The sequence below is a fragment of the Peromyscus eremicus genome, chromosome 1, assembly GCF_949786415.1.
Source record: "Peromyscus eremicus chromosome 1, PerEre_H2_v1, whole genome shotgun sequence".
NCBI classification, from domain to species: Eukaryota; Metazoa; Chordata; class Mammalia; order Rodentia; family Cricetidae; genus Peromyscus; species Peromyscus eremicus.
In genome coordinates, this window is record NC_081416.1 from 146,501,307 (window position 1) to 146,522,475 (window position 21,169).

The 21,169-nt window shown below is 41.1% G+C and overlaps 2 protein-coding genes and 1 non-coding gene across 3 annotated transcripts in view; 2 read left to right on the forward strand and 1 right to left on the reverse strand.

Annotated features, from left to right (window-relative positions):
- Positions 1 to 1,578, reverse strand: part of Hps5 (HPS5 biogenesis of lysosomal organelles complex 2 subunit 2) — a 43,508-nt gene extending 41,930 nt beyond the window's left edge. The window contains exon 1 of the mRNA XM_059273994.1: positions 1,305 to 1,578. The gene's annotated coding sequence lies outside the window, so the exon portion shown is untranslated. The remainder of the gene's footprint in view (positions 1 to 1,304) is intronic.
- Positions 1,579 to 1,970: 392 nt separating this feature from the next.
- Positions 1,971 to 21,169, forward strand: part of Gtf2h1 (general transcription factor IIH subunit 1) — a 29,952-nt gene continuing 10,753 nt past the window's right edge. The window contains exons 1-7 of the mRNA XM_059274010.1: positions 1,971 to 2,175; positions 9,511 to 9,679; positions 14,078 to 14,270; positions 15,121 to 15,283; positions 17,465 to 17,558; positions 18,732 to 18,881; positions 19,009 to 19,088. Coding sequence (XP_059129993.1) covers positions 9,526 to 9,679; positions 14,078 to 14,270; positions 15,121 to 15,283; positions 17,465 to 17,558; positions 18,732 to 18,881; positions 19,009 to 19,088 — 834 coding nt within the window. The 5' untranslated portion in view covers positions 1,971 to 2,175; positions 9,511 to 9,525. The remainder of the gene's footprint in view (positions 2,176 to 9,510; positions 9,680 to 14,077; positions 14,271 to 15,120; positions 15,284 to 17,464; positions 17,559 to 18,731; positions 18,882 to 19,008; positions 19,089 to 21,169) is intronic.
- Positions 19,209 to 19,315, forward strand: LOC131902829 (U6 spliceosomal RNA). The gene has a single exon (XR_009377115.1). It is a non-coding gene; the product is annotated as a U6 spliceosomal RNA (small nuclear RNA).

Consider the following 21,169-nt stretch of genomic DNA (forward strand, 5'->3'; position numbering starts at 1 on the left):
GAAAGTAACCGAAGGATGTAGTGTGGAGAGTGTATACAATTCCCATAAAGTACTATGGGCAGATGCTAGAAAACATGGATTTAAAAGTAAGGAGTGAGCTATAAAGAAGTTACGATGAAGCATTCCCATTACCTAGAAAGTCCACAGGAAAGAAGAAAGCCTCTCTCTTGACATTCTGAGTAGAGAAGACTTAAAACTGATTTGTAACTAGTAGTATCTAAAAGCAAAGAATAGCTTCCTTTTCCATATAATGTGATCTCATCTGTACTTCCTTTTTAGTTTCATCTCCCATCTTACTTTCTCCTATTATTCAAATATCCTGTTCTGCTTTCCTTCCATAAATGTGAACTACTGTAGTTTTAGTTATGCTGTTCATTGAATATTCTCAGACCAATAAGCTCTACTTTTCTAAAAAGCTGAGTTTAAACATTACTTCTGTGTGCTGGCAGATTTAAAAACAAAACAAAACAAAACTTTTAAAAACGCTAACCTCATAGAAGATGGCAGCCAATGCTTGCCAAAAATCAGTGAACATCTGACATCTTTTTTTTTTTTTGGTTATTCAAGACAGCGTTTCTCTGTGTAGTTTTGGTGCCCGTCCTGGATCTTGCTCTGTAGACCAGGTTGGCCTCGAACTCACAGAGATCCCCCTGGCTTTGCCTCCAGAGTGCTGGGATTAAAGGCGTGCGCCGCCGCCGCCGCCGCCACCACCACCTAGGTTGTTGTTTTTTTTTTTTTTTTTTTTTTTTCCTAACATCCTTTAAAAGATTGGCTTTCCCAAGGGTTACAAAGCTCACAAAATGTAGGTTTGAAAGTAGAATACACGAGAGAAAAGGGGAAAAAAGGGAGGGCCCAAGAGATGGTTTATTGCTGTGCAGGCCTGGTGACTTTGGTCCCAAGAACTCAGAAAATGGAAAGACAGAACAACTACACAAAGTGTGTGCCGTGTCTTGTCACCTCTTCCCCCAATAATAAATGAAAGTAGAACACACAAAAGATCAAAATGTTTTTTTTCCACTTCCCCTAATTATTTTGATGATAATTCAAAAGTGGCAGACAATGATTGCTGCTCACACAGCCAATGCAAATCACAAATCACAACTTGGTCCGACTAGATGCACGGGAGGAAAGACTCGACAAAGGTCACAAAAATTGAAGAAATTTTATGCAAAGGGAAATTAATAGACTTTATTTCCAGAAGAGAATCTTCCTATTCAAGAAATAATGATTAGGAAACTCTGCCTCAGAAAAATTAACGACTCGCTCATGCATTCATTCATCCATTCAATATTGCGAGTGCCTACCGTGTTCTAGGCCCTGGAGGCGCCGCTGGAGACGCAGGATGAACAGAGCAGTCCCTTACCACAAGAAGCTCCTAGGAAATCACAACTACCTTTTAAGCCGCCATGACTTTAAACTGCATCTGTCGCTATGGAGGACAGGAGTCTGGGAAGCAGGTTTTCCAAGCCAGGCTCACAGAACCGCAGGCTGACAAGCCAGCCGCGGCGCCCCGAAAGCCAGGCGGCCACTTCCCTAAGCAGGCCCCCCCGCACACACCACGCACTGACAGCAGAACCTGGACTTCAGAATCGCTGTCGCCCCGCCCCGCCCCGCCCCGCCCTTGAAACGTCATCCAGGGGCGCCAGGGACCGGGGAAAGCGCTGTTAACGGCACTTCCTCGTCACGTGACGATCACGCCCCTCCCCGCGCGTGGTCCCTCCCCCTCCGGCCGCGGTCGCGATTACGTTCCCTGCGGCCTGCACTGGGAGAGCCGCCGCGGGCCTAGGACGCGCCGCCAATTCAGACCGGATGCTCTCTAGGCAGAATGACGAGCCAAACTGAATCCCCGAAACTCTTCGCCACCCGAGACCGGAGATGGGAAGCAAAACAGGCGGGACTCGGTGGGGGAAGGGCAGGAGCTAGCGGAAGGTGTCATGGCGGCCGCACCGGTGGTCACGTGCCCCGGAGGCCCGCCCTGTCACTTCCGGTCACGTGCCCTCAGCGCCCTCGCAGCCAGCGATGGAGGCGAGACCCCCCGGCAACAGAGGCGGTGGCGACGGCTCTGGCCGCTGGGTTTCAGCCTCGTCCCTGCAGCGGCTGTGAGGAGCGCGGCGGAGCTAAACCTGACCGGACGTGGTTCACGGAGCCCAGGCCGGAGGCAGTAGCTCCCACCTGGTAAGTTGAGCCCGAAGAATGGGGGTGGGTGGGCGGGCGGTGAGGGTCTGACAGGCCCCGGGGGCGCGGAGCGGTGCGGATTCAGCCCCTCGCTGTAGTAGTCTCCACGACCCCACAAGCTGGCTGTGTGGTTTGCCCTTCTTACCCCGAAGTGGGAAGGAGGTGCCCTGACCCTTAATCTACTGCCTAAAGGCATCTGTTCTTCCGCCGAAAGGACTCGAAGGTTTACCGGGTCATACTCATCTGAGAATGAAGGAAGTGAGGCCTCTCCAGGACACTGAGGCTCTTCCCGTTAGAAAGTCTGCCCAGGAGAATCTTTCGATTCTTGTAAGAAGTCCTCACCTTGGTGGCTGCGTGTCTTTTTGCTTCCACCTGTCATCCCGTACACTTCAAACTGTTACTAAAGCGTGAGCCACACACCCAGTTTTAGTTATAACCAGTTTGACAGCCATGTAATGTAAAATGGACCATCTATACATGGAAATATGTGATTATTTTTATAAATTCTCCAATGTTCTCTAAGGCTAAATTACGGTGGAATTGACACTTAAATGCCCATTTTACCGTCTGTAAAACAAGGGTGGGAGAGAGATGTTAAAACTTTTGCCCAGGGCGGCGGTGAGATGGTTCAGCTGGTAAAGGTGCTTGCTGCTAAGCCAGAGTTCCACCCCTGGTACCCACGTGTTGGAAGGAGAGAACCAATTACCGGAAGTTGTACCCTCACATATACACAATTTATTCTTGTTTTTGTTGTGCTTTGTTTTGTTTTTCATTGAAAGACTCCAATTTAAATTAAGGTAAAACAGAGGTTTATGAGTCAGGAATGCAGCCCAAAGCTAAGAGTGCTTGCTGGACATGTGTAAGGTGCTAGATTACATCACCAGAACCGACAAAGAAAAAAATGCAGGGCTGTGGGTACAACTCATTGTAGACTGATTGGAAAGCATGCAGGCCTAGGTACAGAAAACTGAATGGCAATGTTCTCAAAATCCAGACATGTCATTTTTTGTTTGTTGTTTTGTTTTTGGTTTTTCAAGAAAAGGTTTCTCTGTATCGCTGGCTGTCCTGGAACTTGTTTTGTAGACCAGGCTAGCCTCAAACTCACAGAGATCCACCTGCCTTTGCCTCCCAAGTGCTAGAATTAAAGGTGTACACCACCATGCCCTGTCCCAGACTTGTGATTTTTAAAAATCATAAAAAAGCTACAATGAAGCTGAATTTAGGTGGATCAGTGCCCTGTCTCTAAGGACATCTCCTAAAAACACTGAGTCAAATTTGTCAACCTTAAGATTCTTAAGATTCTTTTCTTTTCTTTTTTTTTTTTTTTTTTTTTGGTTTTTCGAGACAGGGTTTCTCTGTGTAGCTTTGCGCCTTTTCCTGGAACTCACTTGGTAGCCCAGGCTGGCCGCGAACTCACAGAGATCCGCCTGGCTCTGCCTCCCGAGTGCTGGGATTAAAGGCGTGCGCCACCACCGCCCGGCTAACCTTAAGATTCTTAAAAGCCAAAACCAGAATAGTTGCATGAAGAGATCATAATACAAGGGACTATAAATACAACCTCTAGTGGCATCCTAATGGCTTGAGGACAACTCTGGAAAGAATTTTGTGCCTATTAGTAGGCTTGAATCCTTTTTGAAGCAGGATCTCCACAGTGTAGTATAAACTGCCTTGAACTCAGCAACACCTCTTCTGCCTCCCAAGTGCCAGGGGATTGCAGGCTTGAGACAACACACCCAGTTTATATCATCTGCACTTAAAGGGAGAGATCATCTGCTGTATTTACTTGGCCAACTGAGCAGTGCAACAGTTCGATGAATTTGAATTTCTCTTATATAAATTTCTTTCTTATATCTGTAGAAGTACAGATATAAAAAAGCAGTTTTAAGAACTAGGCTTGGTGGTGGCACACACTGTTAGTCCCAGCACTTGCAAGGCAGAGGCAGGTGATTCTCTTGAGTTTGAGGATAAGTCCCAAGCTAGCCAGAGCTACATAGTGAAACCCTATCTCAGAAAAAGAAAACTGTAGGTGGAGTTTTTCTGTTCCAACTGCCTGCTCACAAATAACTGACAGCCACTTCCCAAATACCTGACTTGGAGACAATATAAATTATAAATGCTAGGCTGATAGCTCAAGCTTGTTACTAACTAGCTTTTACAACTTAACCCATTTCTGTTGATCTATGTGCTGCCCTGAGACTTGTGGTTTTTACCTCTATCCCATTTTGTGTATCCAGCTTGTTCTTCCATCTGGCGGGCAACTCCTGACTCCCCTTTCCTCATCCCATCATTATCAGTTTAGCCTTCCTGCCTAACTTTGTCCTCCTGTTCAGCTATTGGCTAGTCAGCTTGTTTATTAAACCAATCATAGCATATATTCACATAATGTACAGAAAGGATTGTTCCACAGCAGAAAAGAAAGGTAATTAAGTGAATGCAGAGGAGTTCTGAGTTCTTTAAAAATACTTGGAAGATTATTACACTCAAAAAAAAATGTGGGTGTGGTGGTACACACCTTTTGATCCTAGCACTGGCGTTCTCAAGTTTAGTGATATACTCTTATCAGCATGCAGTTTTTATTAGTGGGTATTTTCCTTCTATCATGCACTTAGTATTTTCCCTAATACTTCGTTTGTGAAACCATCCTTATAACAATAACACCCCACTTTGGTTTCCTTTTAATTTTTGTGGTTTTGTTTTGGGGGCAGGGGTTGCCTACATGTATGTCTGCACCCACCAACTGTGTGCCTGGTGCCTGAGGAAGCCAGAGGAGAGCATCAGATCCTCTGGAACTAAGATTACAAACAGTTGTAAGCCACTGTGTGGGTGCTAGCAATCAAACCCAGGTCCTCATCAAGAACAGCTCTTAACTGATAAATCATCTGTCTGTCCAGCCACATTTGGTTCCTTATTACATACTTCCAAAGTTTTATTTTCTTTTGCTGTACTGATAAAACATTTTTGGATTGCTTAATAGCAAGCATTCTAGAGCTCTTTTCACTCATTGTTTTCTTTAAGACAGGATCTTAATGTGTATATCAGGTTGCCCTTGAACATGGCAGTTCTTCACTCTGCCTTTGATATCTGGGCAGATATCCATGTCTTATGCTAGTAGATACAGCACACTCTTGTAAACCCTCCTTTCCAGGAGGCAAGAATGGTAAGGAGTTTATTTTTCTGTATACTTTGGAAGAAGAAGAGGTGGGTAATGGAAATTCAAAGATAGTAATTAAAGATTTCTGTTTGACCAATGTAAATTTTTCCTAACATTTCTTTCTAGGGCAGGATCCAATTTTGGGAATCTTTGTGAGAAATGACACTGGTCTATGAATAGCTATAGTATCCTGTAGTTGAGTTGAGGATGTATGTGCAAAGGTTTCTTGTGTCTTGGCAATACTGTATTCTTTAATAAAGATTTTCTTTCGCTGGGCGGTGGTGGCGCACGCCTTTAATCCCAGCACTCGGGAGGCAGAGCCAGGCGGATCTCTGTGAGTTCGAGGCCAGCCTGGTCTACAAAGTAAGTTCCAGGAAAAGGCGCAAAGCTACACAGAGAAACCCTGTCTCGAAAAACCAAAAAAAAAAAAAAAAAAAGATTTTCTTTCAATGTCACAAATACGTATTAGACCCTTCTGAGGATTACGCTGTGCTGCTGGGTGCCATACTATAATGAATAGAACACATTGAATCATGATCTTTGTGAAGCTTGCAGTCTACCAAGGGAGACATACATGTTTTTTCATGTATGTCTCTATTTAATGCTGGAAGGTAAAATACAATGATCCCATAGCTGTTACAGATTTCATGCTATGATTTCCAGTGTGTTAGAAACCTCTGGAAGTCAGAACTATTTAAAGTATGCATATTTCCTAAATCCCAAATTGGGCTGCTGGTTCAAGAAAGTGTCAGATGTTTCATGCTGCCGGGCGGCAGTGGCACACGCCTTGTTTCATGCTAAACAATGCCTGCTTCAGGGATATTAGGGCTAAGGAGAGCTACCTTAGTGGAACTTCACTCACGGGTTCCATCTGTAAGAAAAACATGGTACTATGAACCCAAACTGCATTACAAAGATCTCAAACCACTTACCAGTATGATCTTTAAAACAAATGATGATTTGTTTGTGGTGGAATTTTGAAGTATAATGCTTATAGTTTAAAACAGAGAGTTTTTTTGTAAAGTTTTTAGTCATGCCTTTACATTGTAAAATATTAAGGAAATATGTTATATAGTATGTACATATTCAACACATTTTTCTGAAAACTGGTGTATCCTTTAATTTTGTATATTTGCTTACAAGACCTTGATTTTGGAGACTATTTTGTTTCTTTTTTTTTTTCATTAAATGATTTTTTTCTTTTTATTGAAAATAGATTTTCCCCCTATCACATAATATATCCTGAGTATAGTTTCTCCTCCCTCTGCTCCTTCCAGTTCCCATCCAGATCCCCTTGCAAAGGATAATAACAAAATAAAATATAGTAAGATAAAACAAAAACTAACACATCAGAATTTGGCAAAACAAACAGAAGGAACATAGCCCAAGAGAAGGCAAAAGAAACAGAGACCCACACGTTTACACACTCAGGAACCCCATAAAAACCCTGAACTGGAAGCTGTAATATAGTCAAAGGACCTGGTGCAGACCCATGAAGGCCTGCCTGTGCATGCTGCCTCAGGAGAATTACTTAAATAAATTTATTAGCAGGGCATGGTGGTGCACTCAGGAGGCAGAGGCAGGTGGATCTCTGTGAGTTCCAGGCCAGCCTGGTCTACAGCGTAAGTTCCAGGACAGCCAGGGCTGTTACACAGAGAAACCCCGTCTCAAAACACCCCCACCCCCCAAAGTAAGTGCTATGCAGAGAGTATTAGAAAACAGTAACAACTTCAGAGATTAGAATCCACTGGGAAAAAAAATGAAACCAGTTGAGGGGAGAGAGAAAAATGTATCAGATCAGAAAACAAAGACATACACATGTAGCCTCGGGCAAGGTTTTAACTATAAAGTCTTGTAACAGATAATTCCATAAAATAATACATCAATTCATTGATCATATTAGATTTAAAGTAGCCTACAGCAGTATTTTTCACAAAAGAAACACTATGGCTCTTACAGAGTTCTATTGGGAAGAACCCAAGGAAACTCCTCCAAGGAATCTGAAAATCACAGAAGCCATTGTAGGGTAACCCCAGTGGGTCTATTAGCTCTCCCAAATGTGTCCTCTTTACACTTAACAAAGATACTACAGATGACCAGAGAAACTTGGCAAGCAAATTTTCTGAGACAATTGACAGTTGTGCCCAGTGTTCAATAACTTATCTCTGAAATTTTTAATTTTTAAATGGGGAGGATTAACCCAGGGCCTAGAGAATGCTGAGACAACATTCAACCTCTAAGCTACATGTCAGCCCTGCCTTAAATAAATTTTAGTGGAAATGGTTTCTGTGTTATATAGGAAAGGCCATTGTTAAGTACTGAAACTCAGTTCTATTGATGTGCTGAACTCTTTACTTTCCAGGTTCTGTCTTTACCTCATTTGCTTCTTTACCTGCCCCACTCAGGTGCTTCTGTTATTTTCCAAGCCCAGCCCAGTTCATTGGAAACTTGTTCTGGCGCTTTTATTCAAACATTATTTGGGTAATTATGTGGTAACGCCCTCCTAACTTCTCTCCAATCTTTCACAGGTTTCGATTGATGTTTCCTAAAATGTGTTTTATATAGTACACAGTATCATTTTACATTCTATGGTCAGGGTGAGCGTTTAAGTTTTTCCTCGTTACTTGTTAAAATATCTATACAAAGTTAATATTAAGCATTTAACAGATGCTGGGCTGTGGTGTTGCAACGCCTCTAATCCTAGCACTTGGGAGGCAGAGGCAGGCAGATCTCTGAGTTTGAGGCCAGCCTGGTCCACAGAGTGAGTTCCAGGATAGCCTGGCTACACAGAAAAAAACGGGTGTGGGGGGGGGGGGTATATTTCCTAGCTCCATAAATGTTACAAAGTTAACATTTATAAATTAAAATATAAATATTTATTCTTGCAGAATTACAGGTAACTAAAACTGTTTGAGTTCTTACCCACATGTTATTCTACATTTGGTTTTATAGAGAATCAACTGTTGGGACGACTTTTTTTGAGGTGGTGAGGGGACTTTTTTTTTTTTTTAACATCGTTTTGGGCCAGGGTTTCCCTGTATGTAGCCTTGGCTGTCCTAGAGCTTGCTATAGAATAGACTGGCCTGGACCTTGCAGCCATCATTTTGCCGCCCCTTCCTAAGTGCAGGTGATTTTATTCACTCTATGGGTGCATGTGTGCATACAAACTCACAAAACACAACTTAACTGGGAAGTCAAAGGACAACTGACAAAGGAATCAGTTCTCTGTTGTCATCTTGTGGGATCCAGGGATTAAATTCAAGTCATCACCTCACACAATGCAGAAATACATACATATTTTTTAATAGATAATCAGGGAGAAAAAAATCAACTTGTCTATCCTTCTAGTCGTACATATAGAACATACATGACATGTATGTAGTGTAACTCTGAGATCAGCCTGACAAAGACAGAAACCTAGTCCTATTTATTGGATGCTTCAGAAAAACATCTTGACATCTCACATCCAGTTTCCTTATCTACAAAACCTAACTAACAATAGAGCCTGCTTCATAAGATTATTAAGTCGGGACTAAATGAGATTAAATAAAGCCTATAATGGCACCTTGTATTATCTGCCATTGCTTTTTCCTCAAGACCTCCCCTCCCCACTTTGAAAATAGGGTCTTACTATAGCACACACTAACTTTGAACTCTGATCCTCTTCCTCACAATCCTGGGTATAAGGATTGTAGGCATACCATTACCAGCATTCCTATACTAAATGAAATTAGGGTGATACAAACCAGGAATTAGCTGCTTGAGAAAAGAAAGAATTAACTAGAAATAAGCCTTGGGGGAGCTTTGGGGATGTTCCAAAAGTGTTCCATGTGGTTTGTAGGCATATACAGTTTTTAAAATAGTCAGAATGCCTTTTGTTGGTTTGTTAATTGTACATCTGTTTATTTTTAATTTGTATGGGTGTTTTACCTGCGTGTATGTATGTGTACCAGAGGCATAGTATGCCTGCAGAAGCCAGAGAGGGTGTTGAATCAAACTGGAGTTACAGATGGTTGTGAACTACCACGTGGGTGCTGGGTATCCAACCTGGGTCCTCTGGGAGAGCACCATGTGCTCTTAACCACTGAGCCATGTCTCCAGCCCCTATACATCTATTTTTATTTACTTATTTTTAACCTACATTGATGTGGTTGATTTCTTTTTCTCTCTTGCCTCCCTCTTAGCACCTTACAGCCATCATGGCAACTTCATCTGAAGAAGTGTTGCTGATAGTGAAGAAGGTTCGTCAGAAGAAGCAGGATGGAGCACTGTACCTCATGGCAGAAAGAATTGCTTGGGCACCTGAAGGCAAAGATAGATTTACAATCAGCCATATGTATGCAGATATTAAATGTAAGTCACATGTACTAACATCTGATATGTAGTCCGACGGTTTTGTATTTTATATTAGAAGAACATACAGTGGTAATTATAAAATAGGATCATCAAATATACACTGTGCATTGCAGATTTACGTAGTGTAAACCTGCTTCATTAAAAAAAAATTTTTTTCCATGTGTGCTTTAAAAAGTTGCATAATAGTCCACTGAGTAGATATACAGTCTGGTATATAACTGTTCTCTCTTATTATTTTAGAATTTTTTTACTGCAGATAGTTTCACATTATAAAACTGTGTGCTAGGGGCTGGCTGGAGAGATGGCTCAGAGGTTAAGAGCATGGCTGCTCTTCCAGAGGACCTGAGTTCAATTCCCATCAGCTACATGGTGGCTCACAACCATCTGGTGCTCTCTTCTGGTGTGCAGGCATACATGCGGGCAGAACACTGTATACATAATAAATAAATCTTTAGCCAGACAGTGGTGGCGCATGCCTTTAATCCCAGCACTTGGGAGGCAGAGGCAGGTGGACCTCAGTGATTTCAATGACAGCCTGATCTACAAAGTGAGTTCCAGGACAGCTAAGACTGCTACACAGAGAAACCCTGTCTCAAAAAAAAAAAAAAAAGAAAAAAGAAAAAGAAAAAAAAACCTGTGTGCTAATATCATTGAGGTTTTGTAGGTAGATTGGTAGATGATGCCAGATTGTCCCTTCACAAAAACTTTGCATTTAGGCAAGTTACCTAATTATGTTCTATGGCCATTATCTGCTGAAAAAATAGATTTAACTTTATAACGAAAGTAGATGGGAGATATACAGAGCTTTTGAGGTCACAATAGGGACTATTGGGGATCAGACCCAAGGACTCTTTGCATTCTGGGTGCACACTCTGCCACTGAGTTACAATCCTTTGCCCAAGAACATTCAACTTGTAAAGGCTAAAATAAACACCTCCCTTTTCCATATTTGCAAGGTTATCTTGGGATTTATTCAGAATGTATTGTATTTTGGAGTTGAACAGTAGGTTTAAGTGCACTAGAAATTTGGAATCTTTAATTTGAAAGCAATTTCTACAATTCTACAATCATCTAAACTAGATAGATAGATAGATAGATAGATAGATAGATAGATAGATAGATAGATAGATATCTGCTGGGTAGAAACCTATTGTCTCCCACATGTTAGACAAGCACTCTACCACTTAGCCACAGCCATGGCCCTTTACTAAGATCTTGAATAAGAGCAACCCAGGAGAGTCCTTAACTGTGATCATTAGTGTAGATCCACTTATTTCCCTGGATTTAACAATTTTTTCGCCGGGTAGTGGTGGCGCACGCCTTCAATCCCAGCACTCAGGAGGCAGAGCCAAGTGGATCTCTCTGAGTTCGAGGCCAGCCTGGTCTATAGAGCGAGATCCAGGACAGGCACCAAAACAACATGGAGAAACCCTGTCGGGGGGCAGGGGGCATTTCATAGGTAAAAGTCTTGTGTAGATTTCAAGCACTATGGTACTTCCAAAGCCAGAAAGCTCTGAGCATGCAGGTAGGCATCCTTTATGTATAAGTAACAGTTCTTTCCCAGAGATTCAACTCCCTGTAACTGTTGGAAATGACTAAGATAACTACCTTTTTCCATTGAAATAACTTAGAATTTAAATTTCCCAAAGAAATAATATTTAAAACAATTCCTTTTATAACTGGGAGCTATTTATGTTAGTATTACTTAGAAATAGGAAATGAAAGACTGGGTAGGTGGTGCAAGCCTTCAGTCCAGCACTCAAGATGCAGAGACAGGTAGATCTACATGGCAAATTCCAGGCCAGTCAGGGTTACGTGGTGAGACCTTGTTGTGCCCCGTGCCCACCCACCCACCCCCAAAAAAAGGTAAGAAAGAAAGAGAAGGGAATAGGAAATAAGCTCCATGTCTTTACAATAAATATACTTTTATACCCACAGTGTACAAAAAGAATATGCCAGTCTCCCATTTTTCCACAGTATAAGCTGTTGAGTATATAATCCAATCTAGAGCTGTATCAGAACAGTTTGCATCAGGAAAATGCCTATTCTGAAAGAAGCCATTGAAAGTTGTAAATAATAAATGATTCAAGTAAAATGAACAGTATGTACCCATCATAACAGAAGTTGGCTAATTAAACCAAAGTATATGGGGCTGGAGAGATGGCTCAGCAGTTAAGTGCTATGGGATGGTCTGTATGTCAAATGTGTTGCTGATTGGTCAATAAATAAATCACTGATTGGCCAGTGGCCAGGCAGGAAGTATAGGCGGGACTAACAGAGAGGAGAATTGAGAGAACAGGAAGCTGGGTGAGAGAGACACTGCCAGCCGCCACCATGACAAGCCGCATGTGAAGATGCCTGTAAGCCACGAGCCATGTGGCAAGGTATAGATTAATAGAAATGGATTAATTTAAGCTATAAGAACAGTTAGCAAGAAGCCTGCCAGGGCCATACAGTTTGTAACCAATATGTCTCTGTGTTTACTTGGTTGGGTCTGAGTGGCTGTGGGACTGGCGGGTGAAAGAGATTTGCCCTGACCGTGGGCCAGGCAGGAAAACTCTAGCTACAGTTAAGAGCTTGTATTGCTCTTCTCAAGAACTGAGTTCAGTTCCCAGCACCCACATCAGGCAGCTCATAACCACTTGAAGCTCTAGCTCCAGAGGGATCTGATGCTTCCAGGTTCCTCAGATACCTGCACTCATGTGCACATAGCCATACACAGATGCATGCACATAATTAAAATAATGAAATCTTTTTTTTAAGAGGAACATGACTTCTCAGAACAGGAACCCAAACCAGAGCAAGGATGAAGCAGTGGCTATGTACACTGGAGGCATGTATAGTGAGAATTCAGAAAATTACAGGTGTCTTTAAACATCTAAGTATAGCTTCTCTGAATAATGTACATGCCTCTAATCTCAGCCCTTAAGGGGCTAAGGAAGAAGAATTACAAGTTCTATGTAGTGAGACCCGGTCTCAAAACAAAACAAAAAGCCTGGGGGAACGCGATTGATTGTTTTGGAGGGACAGAATAATGCAACATGAAGGCTGATGGTTAAATATGTTCATTTTTGCTAAAATATTTCATCTAAACTATTGGTTTAGAAGCGTCATCTTTGAGACCAAAATTTCTGTTTAAAGTTTATAAAATCTGTCTAGACAAGCTGGGTAAAGCGGCACATTTCATAATCCCAACACTCAGGAGACAGCAGAGCCAATAGGGTTATCAAAAATTTGAGGCCAGTGTAGACTTAAGTAAAAAGTTCCATGTTTCAGGCCAGTTTGGACTACAAAGAGAGAGACGTTCTCTGTGTGTGTCTGTCTTCCCCCTCGCCCCATACACACACATATCAGAAGTCTCTATATTAGTGAGAACTCTGTACGGCATGCCACACTGCCATGAGTTGCCTATTTAGTGGGACAGAGCCCTCCATCTCTGATTCCTCTTTGAGAAAGGAGAAGCACTGTTGCCATGACAGCCATTTGTTAAGAACATAGATAGAGAGATGACTCAAATGTTAAAAGAGTACTTGCTGTTCTTGCAAAAGACCCCATGCCAGCTCCCAACCATCTGTAACTCCAGTTCTAGGGTGGATCCAACACCCTCTTCTGGCTTCCTTGGGCACCAGGCCACACACATGGTACACATACGTACATGCAGGCAAAATACATAAGAAAAAGAAAGACCACGGGTTCTGCTGTGTGCATATATTGAAGCACTTTCAATCTACATATGGTGGTGGTTATGATGAGGAAGAAAATCTTCAGGGACTAGGAATGTAGCTCAATAGGTAGGGTACTTATATAGCATATACAAAGCTCTGAGTTTAGTCCCTGGCATTACATAAACCCAGGGTGGCAGCACATTCTATATCCTAGCACATAGTAGGTAGAGAAAAGAAGATCAGAAGATCAAGGTCATCTTTGGCTACAAATAGAGTTTGAGAAAAGCCTGGGCTATATTGGAGGCCCTGCCTCTGAAGAAAAAGTCCCATTGATTGTGGGCTCTGGCCTCTTCTAGCGTATACTACAGTAGGCTTATATCAAATATTCTCAGTACCTGTGTGCTTGGGGTTTGTTGAGAGACAGGTAAGTTTTTGCATTGCTGAGAATCAAGTGTAGGGTCCTCATAGGAGATGACCAAGAGTTCCACTAACTGCTACTACCTCCCAGGTTGTTCCTTAATCATTCACTTTAAGTTTCTTTTTTTTTTTTTCTTCATATTAAAACATTTTTGACAGTGTCATACATGTATATAATGTATTTGAGTTATTTTCACTTCCTTTTGTGGCAGTGTCTCCTATATCAGAAGCTAGGCTCAGGCTTGAAATTATAGCCCAGGATGTCCTTGAAATTCTGAGTGTCCTTGTCTAATTAGCTTCATGCTTCTTGTAGGCCAGAAAATCAGTCCAGAAGGAAAAGCTAAAATTCAGCTTCAGCTGGTCCTGCATGCAGGGGACACAACAAACTTCCATTTTTCCAATGAAAGCACAGCGGTGAAAGAGCGGGATGCAGTGAAGGACCTCCTTCAGCAGTTGCTGCCCAAGTTCAAGCGGAAAGCCAATAAAGAACTGGAAGAAAAGAACAGGTGAAAGTGGAGATTCTGCTCCCCCACTTTCCTAGGGGCTTGGCACATCTCCCTTCTGTAGGAAAATAGGATCCATGCTGTTATTGCCTCTAATTCTCCACTTTTACCATGTGTTAGCTGTATGACTTCCGGCAAACAAGACCATGCAGCCCCAAAGTTACTGCATGAAGCCTACCATTTGATTAGGATTCTTGACATTACAAAACACTGTGGTTCCTTGCTCTTTCTCCAGTTCTTATTACAGAGACGATACTAAACTATTAGAGGTGTGTTTGTAAATAAGAAACCAAGAATCCATACTGTGGGGTTTTAGACTTCTGAGTCCCACCTCTGCAGAGGGTCTTTCTCCCCATGTGCCTTGTTCTGTGTTTCCTTACCCCCTAATAAAAGCCTTTATTAAATTATTTAAAAAAATAATAATCTTTTAAAAATCCATACTGTGAAAGATTGAGATAGAAAAGCATTGAAATGTCCTGGTAAGAGAAATTATTTCATTAATATCTGTCCAAGTTATTGGTACTTACAGTTTCTTGTGCTTGTCAGAATGATGAATAAGTCCTGGGAACTCTATGCCTGTCCCTTCTCTTGTTCACCCTTATGTGTGGGAGAATACAGTACTATTCAGATACAAAGTGGACTTTGTATTGCAAGAATGGAAAGCTGTATAAGACCAATTCTTTGTCTCAGAAAATTTAGTCTGCTTCTTAAAACTTCCTTCCCTTTATTTGTATTTCATTTATTACTCTAAAAATTATTTAATCCAATGACTTCTGCTGCTGAGTCATCACAAAATGAAGGTGTCATGTGAATATCACAGAAGTTTAACTACATTTACTGTATCTATCACCAGAATGCTCCAAGAAGATCCTGTTTTATTCCAGCTCTATAAAGACCTTGTTATGAGCCAAGTGATCAGTGCTGAGGAATTCTGGGCCAATCGTTTAAATGTGAATGCAACAGATAGTTCTGCATCCAGTCACAAACAGGATGTTGGCATTTCTGCAGCATTTCTGGTATGTGACCTTTTTAGATTTCTGAAGGGAAAACTCTAGTATTTTTATAATAGAGACATTTAGGGGTTGGAGGAGCATATCTGTAATACCAACACTTAGGAGGTAGAGGCAGAAGGGTCTGTGGTTCAAGGCCAGTCTCAATATCATAATTATTTTTCTATAGCTGTAATAAAACACTATGACCAAGGCAGCTTTTAAAGAGTTAATTGAGCTTTCAGTTCCAGAGGGTTAGTGTTTATGATGGGTGAGCAAACGTGTGGCAGCAGGCTGCTAGAAAACTTAACATCTCTGGGATTGGTGTGAGACTTTTGAAACCTCAAAACCCAACCACAGTGCTATACTTGGTCTAGCAAGGCCATACCTCCTAATCTTCTCTTAGCAGCCACTAACTGGGAACCAAGTATTCAGATGCCTGAGACTTATGGAGCATCTCATTCAGACCACCACCCAAATATGTGAGAACATGTCTCAAACAAAAAAAAAAGAACGTCCTCTGGATTGGGGTTGTGTATAAACATAGGCACACGTGTGCCATCATGTGTGTGTGGAGGTCAGAGGACAGTTTTAGATGTTGGTCCTTGACTTCTGCTTTGTTTGAGCCAAATCTCCTGTGGGTTGGGGGCTTTGTTTGTTTTCTGCTGCATATGTCAGGCACCCTGGCCCATTCACTCAGAGTTGCCCCTGTTCCCACCTCCTATTTTCCTGTAGCAGTACATGGATGACACATACATGCCCTACAGAATCCAGCTTATCTAAGTAGGTTCTAGGCATTGATACTCAATCTTCCTGTGCTTTACTCACTGAGTCGTCTTCCCAAGCCAAAAAAGCCATTTCTCTTGAAAATTCTGACATTTTCTTTGAAGTAAATTAGTAAAAATTTTGTTGTCTCCAGATGTAATGGCACATGCCTTTAATCCCAGCACTCAAGAGGCAGGGGGCAGGTAGATCTCTGTGAGTTCAAGGAAGCCTGTTCTATATAGTGAGTTCCAGAACAACTACATAGTGAAACCTGGTCTCAAAAAGAAAGAAAATTTTGTTGTCAATGATAGCCTTCTGAAATAATCTTTTAAATGCAAGTATTATTTTTACATCAAGATAAGATCTTGCTGTGTAGCCCTGGCTGGCCTCAAACTTGGAGTGATCTTCCTGCCTTTTCTTCTAGAGAGGTAAGATTGCAGATGTGTGCCACCACACCCAGCTCTGGTACTTTTGTAAAATGATTGCTGTGTTTTACTCATAATACAGAGTAAAATGTACAGAGACTGCAATCATTTAGAAAAAATAAGACTATAAAACATTTAATAGAAAAATTAGGGCTATCTTATCTTTCTAGTTAGGAAATGGATTTTTTTATAGGAAAAGAATAAGAACAGTATTTACTTATTAACAAAAATTTGAATAGGAGGCCAGGAATGGTAGTGTGCATCTGTAATCCCTGCACTTGGGAGGCAAATGCAGGAGTATCTTGAGTTCAAGGCCAACCTGGACTACATAAAGAATTCTAGCCTAAGCTGGTTCCATAGAATCCCTGTCTCAACAGACAAGCAAAAAACTGAGTAGCTGTTACACATATTCAGTACGTTTCTGGGTGATTAGTAGTGAGTCAAATTCATAAACCCTTTCTTTTTTTTTTTCTTTTTTTTTTTTTTTTTTGGTTTTTCGAGACAGGGTTTCTCTGTGTAGCTTTGCGCCTCTCCTGGAACTCACTTGGTAGCCCAGGCTGGCCTCGAACTCACGAAGATCCCCCTGGCTCTGCCTCCCGAGTGCTGGGATTAAAGGCGTGCGCCACCACCGCCCGGCCATAAACCCTTTCTTAAGGAAACCAGTTAGCCAGTGTCTAAACTATTAGCTAAGGTTCACAGCAGTTTTGGCAACTATACAACTTCTGTTTTAAAACTGCAGTAGATCTCTGATGTTGGCTGCTCTTGAATATGTCTGTTTAGACATTTCAGACTTCCAAAGAAGCAGACTTACAAGTCTCCCCAGAATCTGATAAGCAAGTCCAGGCTTCTTTGAGCGCTGTCTCTATATATAGAGTTGGTGTGTGGGGCTTGCTCTGTCTGCAGATTGCTCAGAAAGTCTGTTTCACCTCTGTATTATCCGTTGGGAGCTTAGACATACATACTCTGCAAATATCTAACAAAGGTATATAAGTACATATATTTGTGATCTTTGTTTTAGGCTGATGTCCGGCCCCAAACAGATGGATGTAATGGTTTGAGATATAATTTAACTTCTGATATAATTGAATCTATATTTAGGACCTATCCAGCAGGTAAGAAGAGTCAGTTACTGATTTTTAACTTTAGATCATTAAAGGAATTGTTTAGGTAAATTCTATTTATAGCAATGAAAATCCTCTTTTATTCCTGATGAAATATAACATAGCATGTAAAAATATTTTTCTCAGTTCCTGACATGGTAGATGCAAAGGGTTCAGTAAATGATTCAAGTTCAGTGCAGTCATTCTTTCTGTCAGTGGCTCTTTAGCCCTCAGCACAGCCAGAATAAAATGAATGGTACAGATATCAGTAAGTGAGCTGTTGCGCCCCACTCCCAGCTCATCCCTCTTTGTGTATACAGAATGACCTTCCCAACCCATGCCTTGACCCCAGCCCTGATGGTTTTTGATAGCAGCCAAGAGTGAGAACCACTGCTTGCTCACTTACTCTACTCACTGAACAGTACTCCTCGAGCCAGATACTGTCTTGTCTCACTTGCCTGGAGATGCCTGCTGGCCACCTCTAGACAGTGCTTTGTAGCCTTCTTAATGCTGCAGCCCTTTAGTACAGTTCCTCATATGGTGACCTCCAACCATAAAATTATTTCGGTGCTACTTTATAATTGTAATTTTGCTACTGTTATGAATTGTAATGTAAAATACCTGATATGCAGCTCCCAAAGGGGTCACAACCCACAGGTTGGGAACCACTGTTTTAGAATATCAGCGCAGACTGTAGTGTTTCCTGTTCTAAGGCCCTTTCCATATACATTTAATCATCATAAATATCCTGTGAAGTAGGTACTGTTAATATCTTTCTAATAAGGAACTAAAGTATAAAGAAAAAAGTCTGCTCCAGGGTCACCTAAACAATAAATGGCAGACCTGGTGCTTCTGAACGCTGATCACTAAACTGGAAGCTTCCAGGAGAGTTCAGCTGGTAATGCTATGAGTATTAAAAGTTTTATTCTCCCATCAACTAACACTGCCTTGTATTAGTCAGGTCTAATTTCCAGGTTTGGTATTGAAAAAAATCTTCCCAGTGTGTAAATGATGTCTATAGTTTGTAAAGATTCATAAATTTTATTCCATATTTATAATCCTGTAGTACATGAGTGTCATGAGAGCTTTTAGTCTTCATCCAGTTCCTAAGGTGGAAGGTTCTTAAGAAATGGGAACTCATTTATATTATATAAGATATCTTATGTGGGTTTTTTCTCCCCACAGTAAAAATGAAATATGCAGAAACTGTACCACACAACATGACAGAAAAGGAGTTCTGGACACGTTTTTTCCAGTCCCATTATTTTCACAGGGACCGACTAAATACAGGATCAAAGGATCTCTTTGCAGAATGTGCCAAAATAGATGAAAAGGGTAAGTGTCTCTCCCTGGCACCCTGACACTCACCTTGCCATTCTTGACTGTTAGAGCTATTAGTAACATTTTTAAAATATATCTGAGAAAGATGAACTTTGAACCAGTTTTTTCATTGATTTTCTAGGATTAAAAACAATGGTTTCATTAGGAGTGAAAAACCCAATGCTAGATTTGACAGCTTTGGAAGATAAACCATTAGATGAGGTAAGAAGTGACAAAGAGACAAAATTGTCTTTTCTTGGTTTTCAGTATTGTTTATATTTTAAATATGCCCTAACTTAGATGATCCACTTGTAATACCCGAAAATAAGAATCTGTTAACTTGTGCTCACTTCGGCAGCACATGCACTAAAATTGGAACAATACAGAGAAGATTAGCATGGCCCCTGCACAAAGATGACATGCAAATTCGTGAAGCGTTCCGTATTTTTATAAAGAAAAATGAAGAAGAAAAAACAAAGAATACTGTTAACTTGTCAGAAGTGCTTTTTAGTATGCAACAGGCACTGGGTTTGAGTCCCATAATTTAGGGAAAAAAAAAGAAAATTTTTTTTTTTTTTTTTTTTTTTTTTTTTTGGTACTGCTGTTTGCCATTAAAATTGTCTTAGGATACCATTGAGTTGACTCAGTGGAGGAAAGTGCTTGCTTCACAAGCCTGACCACCTGAGTTTGAGCCACAGAACCCGCTGTGGGAGGATAGAACCAACTCCCAAAAGTTGTCCTGTGACCTCCACATGAGCACCCATACTCACACACATACATCATACACAAGTGCTATAAGTAAGTTAAAATTGCCTTAGAGAACTGAGTTCTCTGTGAGTTGCTTAACCTTTTTAGAAATAATTTTTAAGCTTCCCCATAAGCAGTTCTCCAGAAACTAGACTCACCCCATTGTTCCAGTAAACAAGCATACATCTATTTGCTTATCTGCTAGCCTCTACTTATATTATTAACCCTTAAACAAGTTATGACTCCAGGCTTCCTGTTCATTTCTTTGAATACTAATTATGTAATGATGAATTCTATATAGCCCTCATCTAACTCCAAAGGTCTCAAATCATTTACCCAACTGTAAAATTGGTATTTACTACTTAGATATTTCCTTTTTCCTTTTTTGAAAAAAAATATTTTTTTAGTTTGTCTGCCTGCTTGTCTAAATGGGTGCCATGTACATGCAAGTGCCCATAAATGCCAAAAGAAATATACCCTGGAACTGAAGTTACAAACAGTTGTGAGTTGCCATATGGATGCTGGGAACTAGGCCTGTTCCCTTTGCAAGTGCTCTTAACCACTGAGCAATCTCTTCAGTCCATCTGCTTAGATATTTCACATGCAGAATGAAACAAACCTTTGATGATCCTCATGAACCTGTTCTTGGCTCTTCCATATTTTATTTTAAAAGCATTAACATTTGCTTAGGTGACTTTGAACCTCCTCCTCTCCAGTAATGTTGATTATGTTCCCTCATAGTTCCTTTATTTCCTAACCTTAATGAACTGGCTTACAGGGTTTTAGCAATTCATCAAATAATTACAAAGAATTTATATGATGTGCTAGGGAAGGCCACTGAACAAGAATAGGCAGACTCATGGCAACTACACTTTGCTGAGAGCAGATTGATTGGCATTTGTCAAATGAAAAAAGTAGTATATTTTTTGAAGGTGAAATGTTGAAGAAAACAGAAAGGGTGGTATGGATAACTGCCGGGCTTGGGGGTGGTTATAGTTATACCTTAGAAAGTTGATCACGTGCCTCGACTAACAATTGGAAAATGTAATAAAACCAGAAGTTGCATCTTTATCTTCTTGTTTGTTCATTTTGAGCGTGTGTGTGTGTGTGTGTGTGTGTGTGTGTGTGTGTGTGTGTACACGCACGTATGTACAGGGACAACCTCGGTTATTGTTTCTCAGCTTCCATCCACCTTTTTCATTTTCTGTTTCTTTAGACAGCTGTGTACATGGGTATGATGAATTTTAGTCATGTTCATCCACTGCAACCCCTGCTGTTCCCCCGCTCCTGCTAAAACCCTTCCCAATAAGAAGTCCTTCTACTTTCATGTCTTTTGTATGTGTGTGACCCACTGAGTTTTGTCAAGGTTTCTTTCATGAACATGGTAGCAGTTTATTTACTGGAGCATGGGCAGCTTATCAGTGACTATACTACTGAAAAAAATGACACTCCTTTCCTCAGAGGCAATTAACTGTCAGTAGTCCTGGGCTCGTACCCCTCCCATGATGAAATGGTCATACCTGATCTTAGGCAGGTCTTGTGCAATAGCTGAAGTG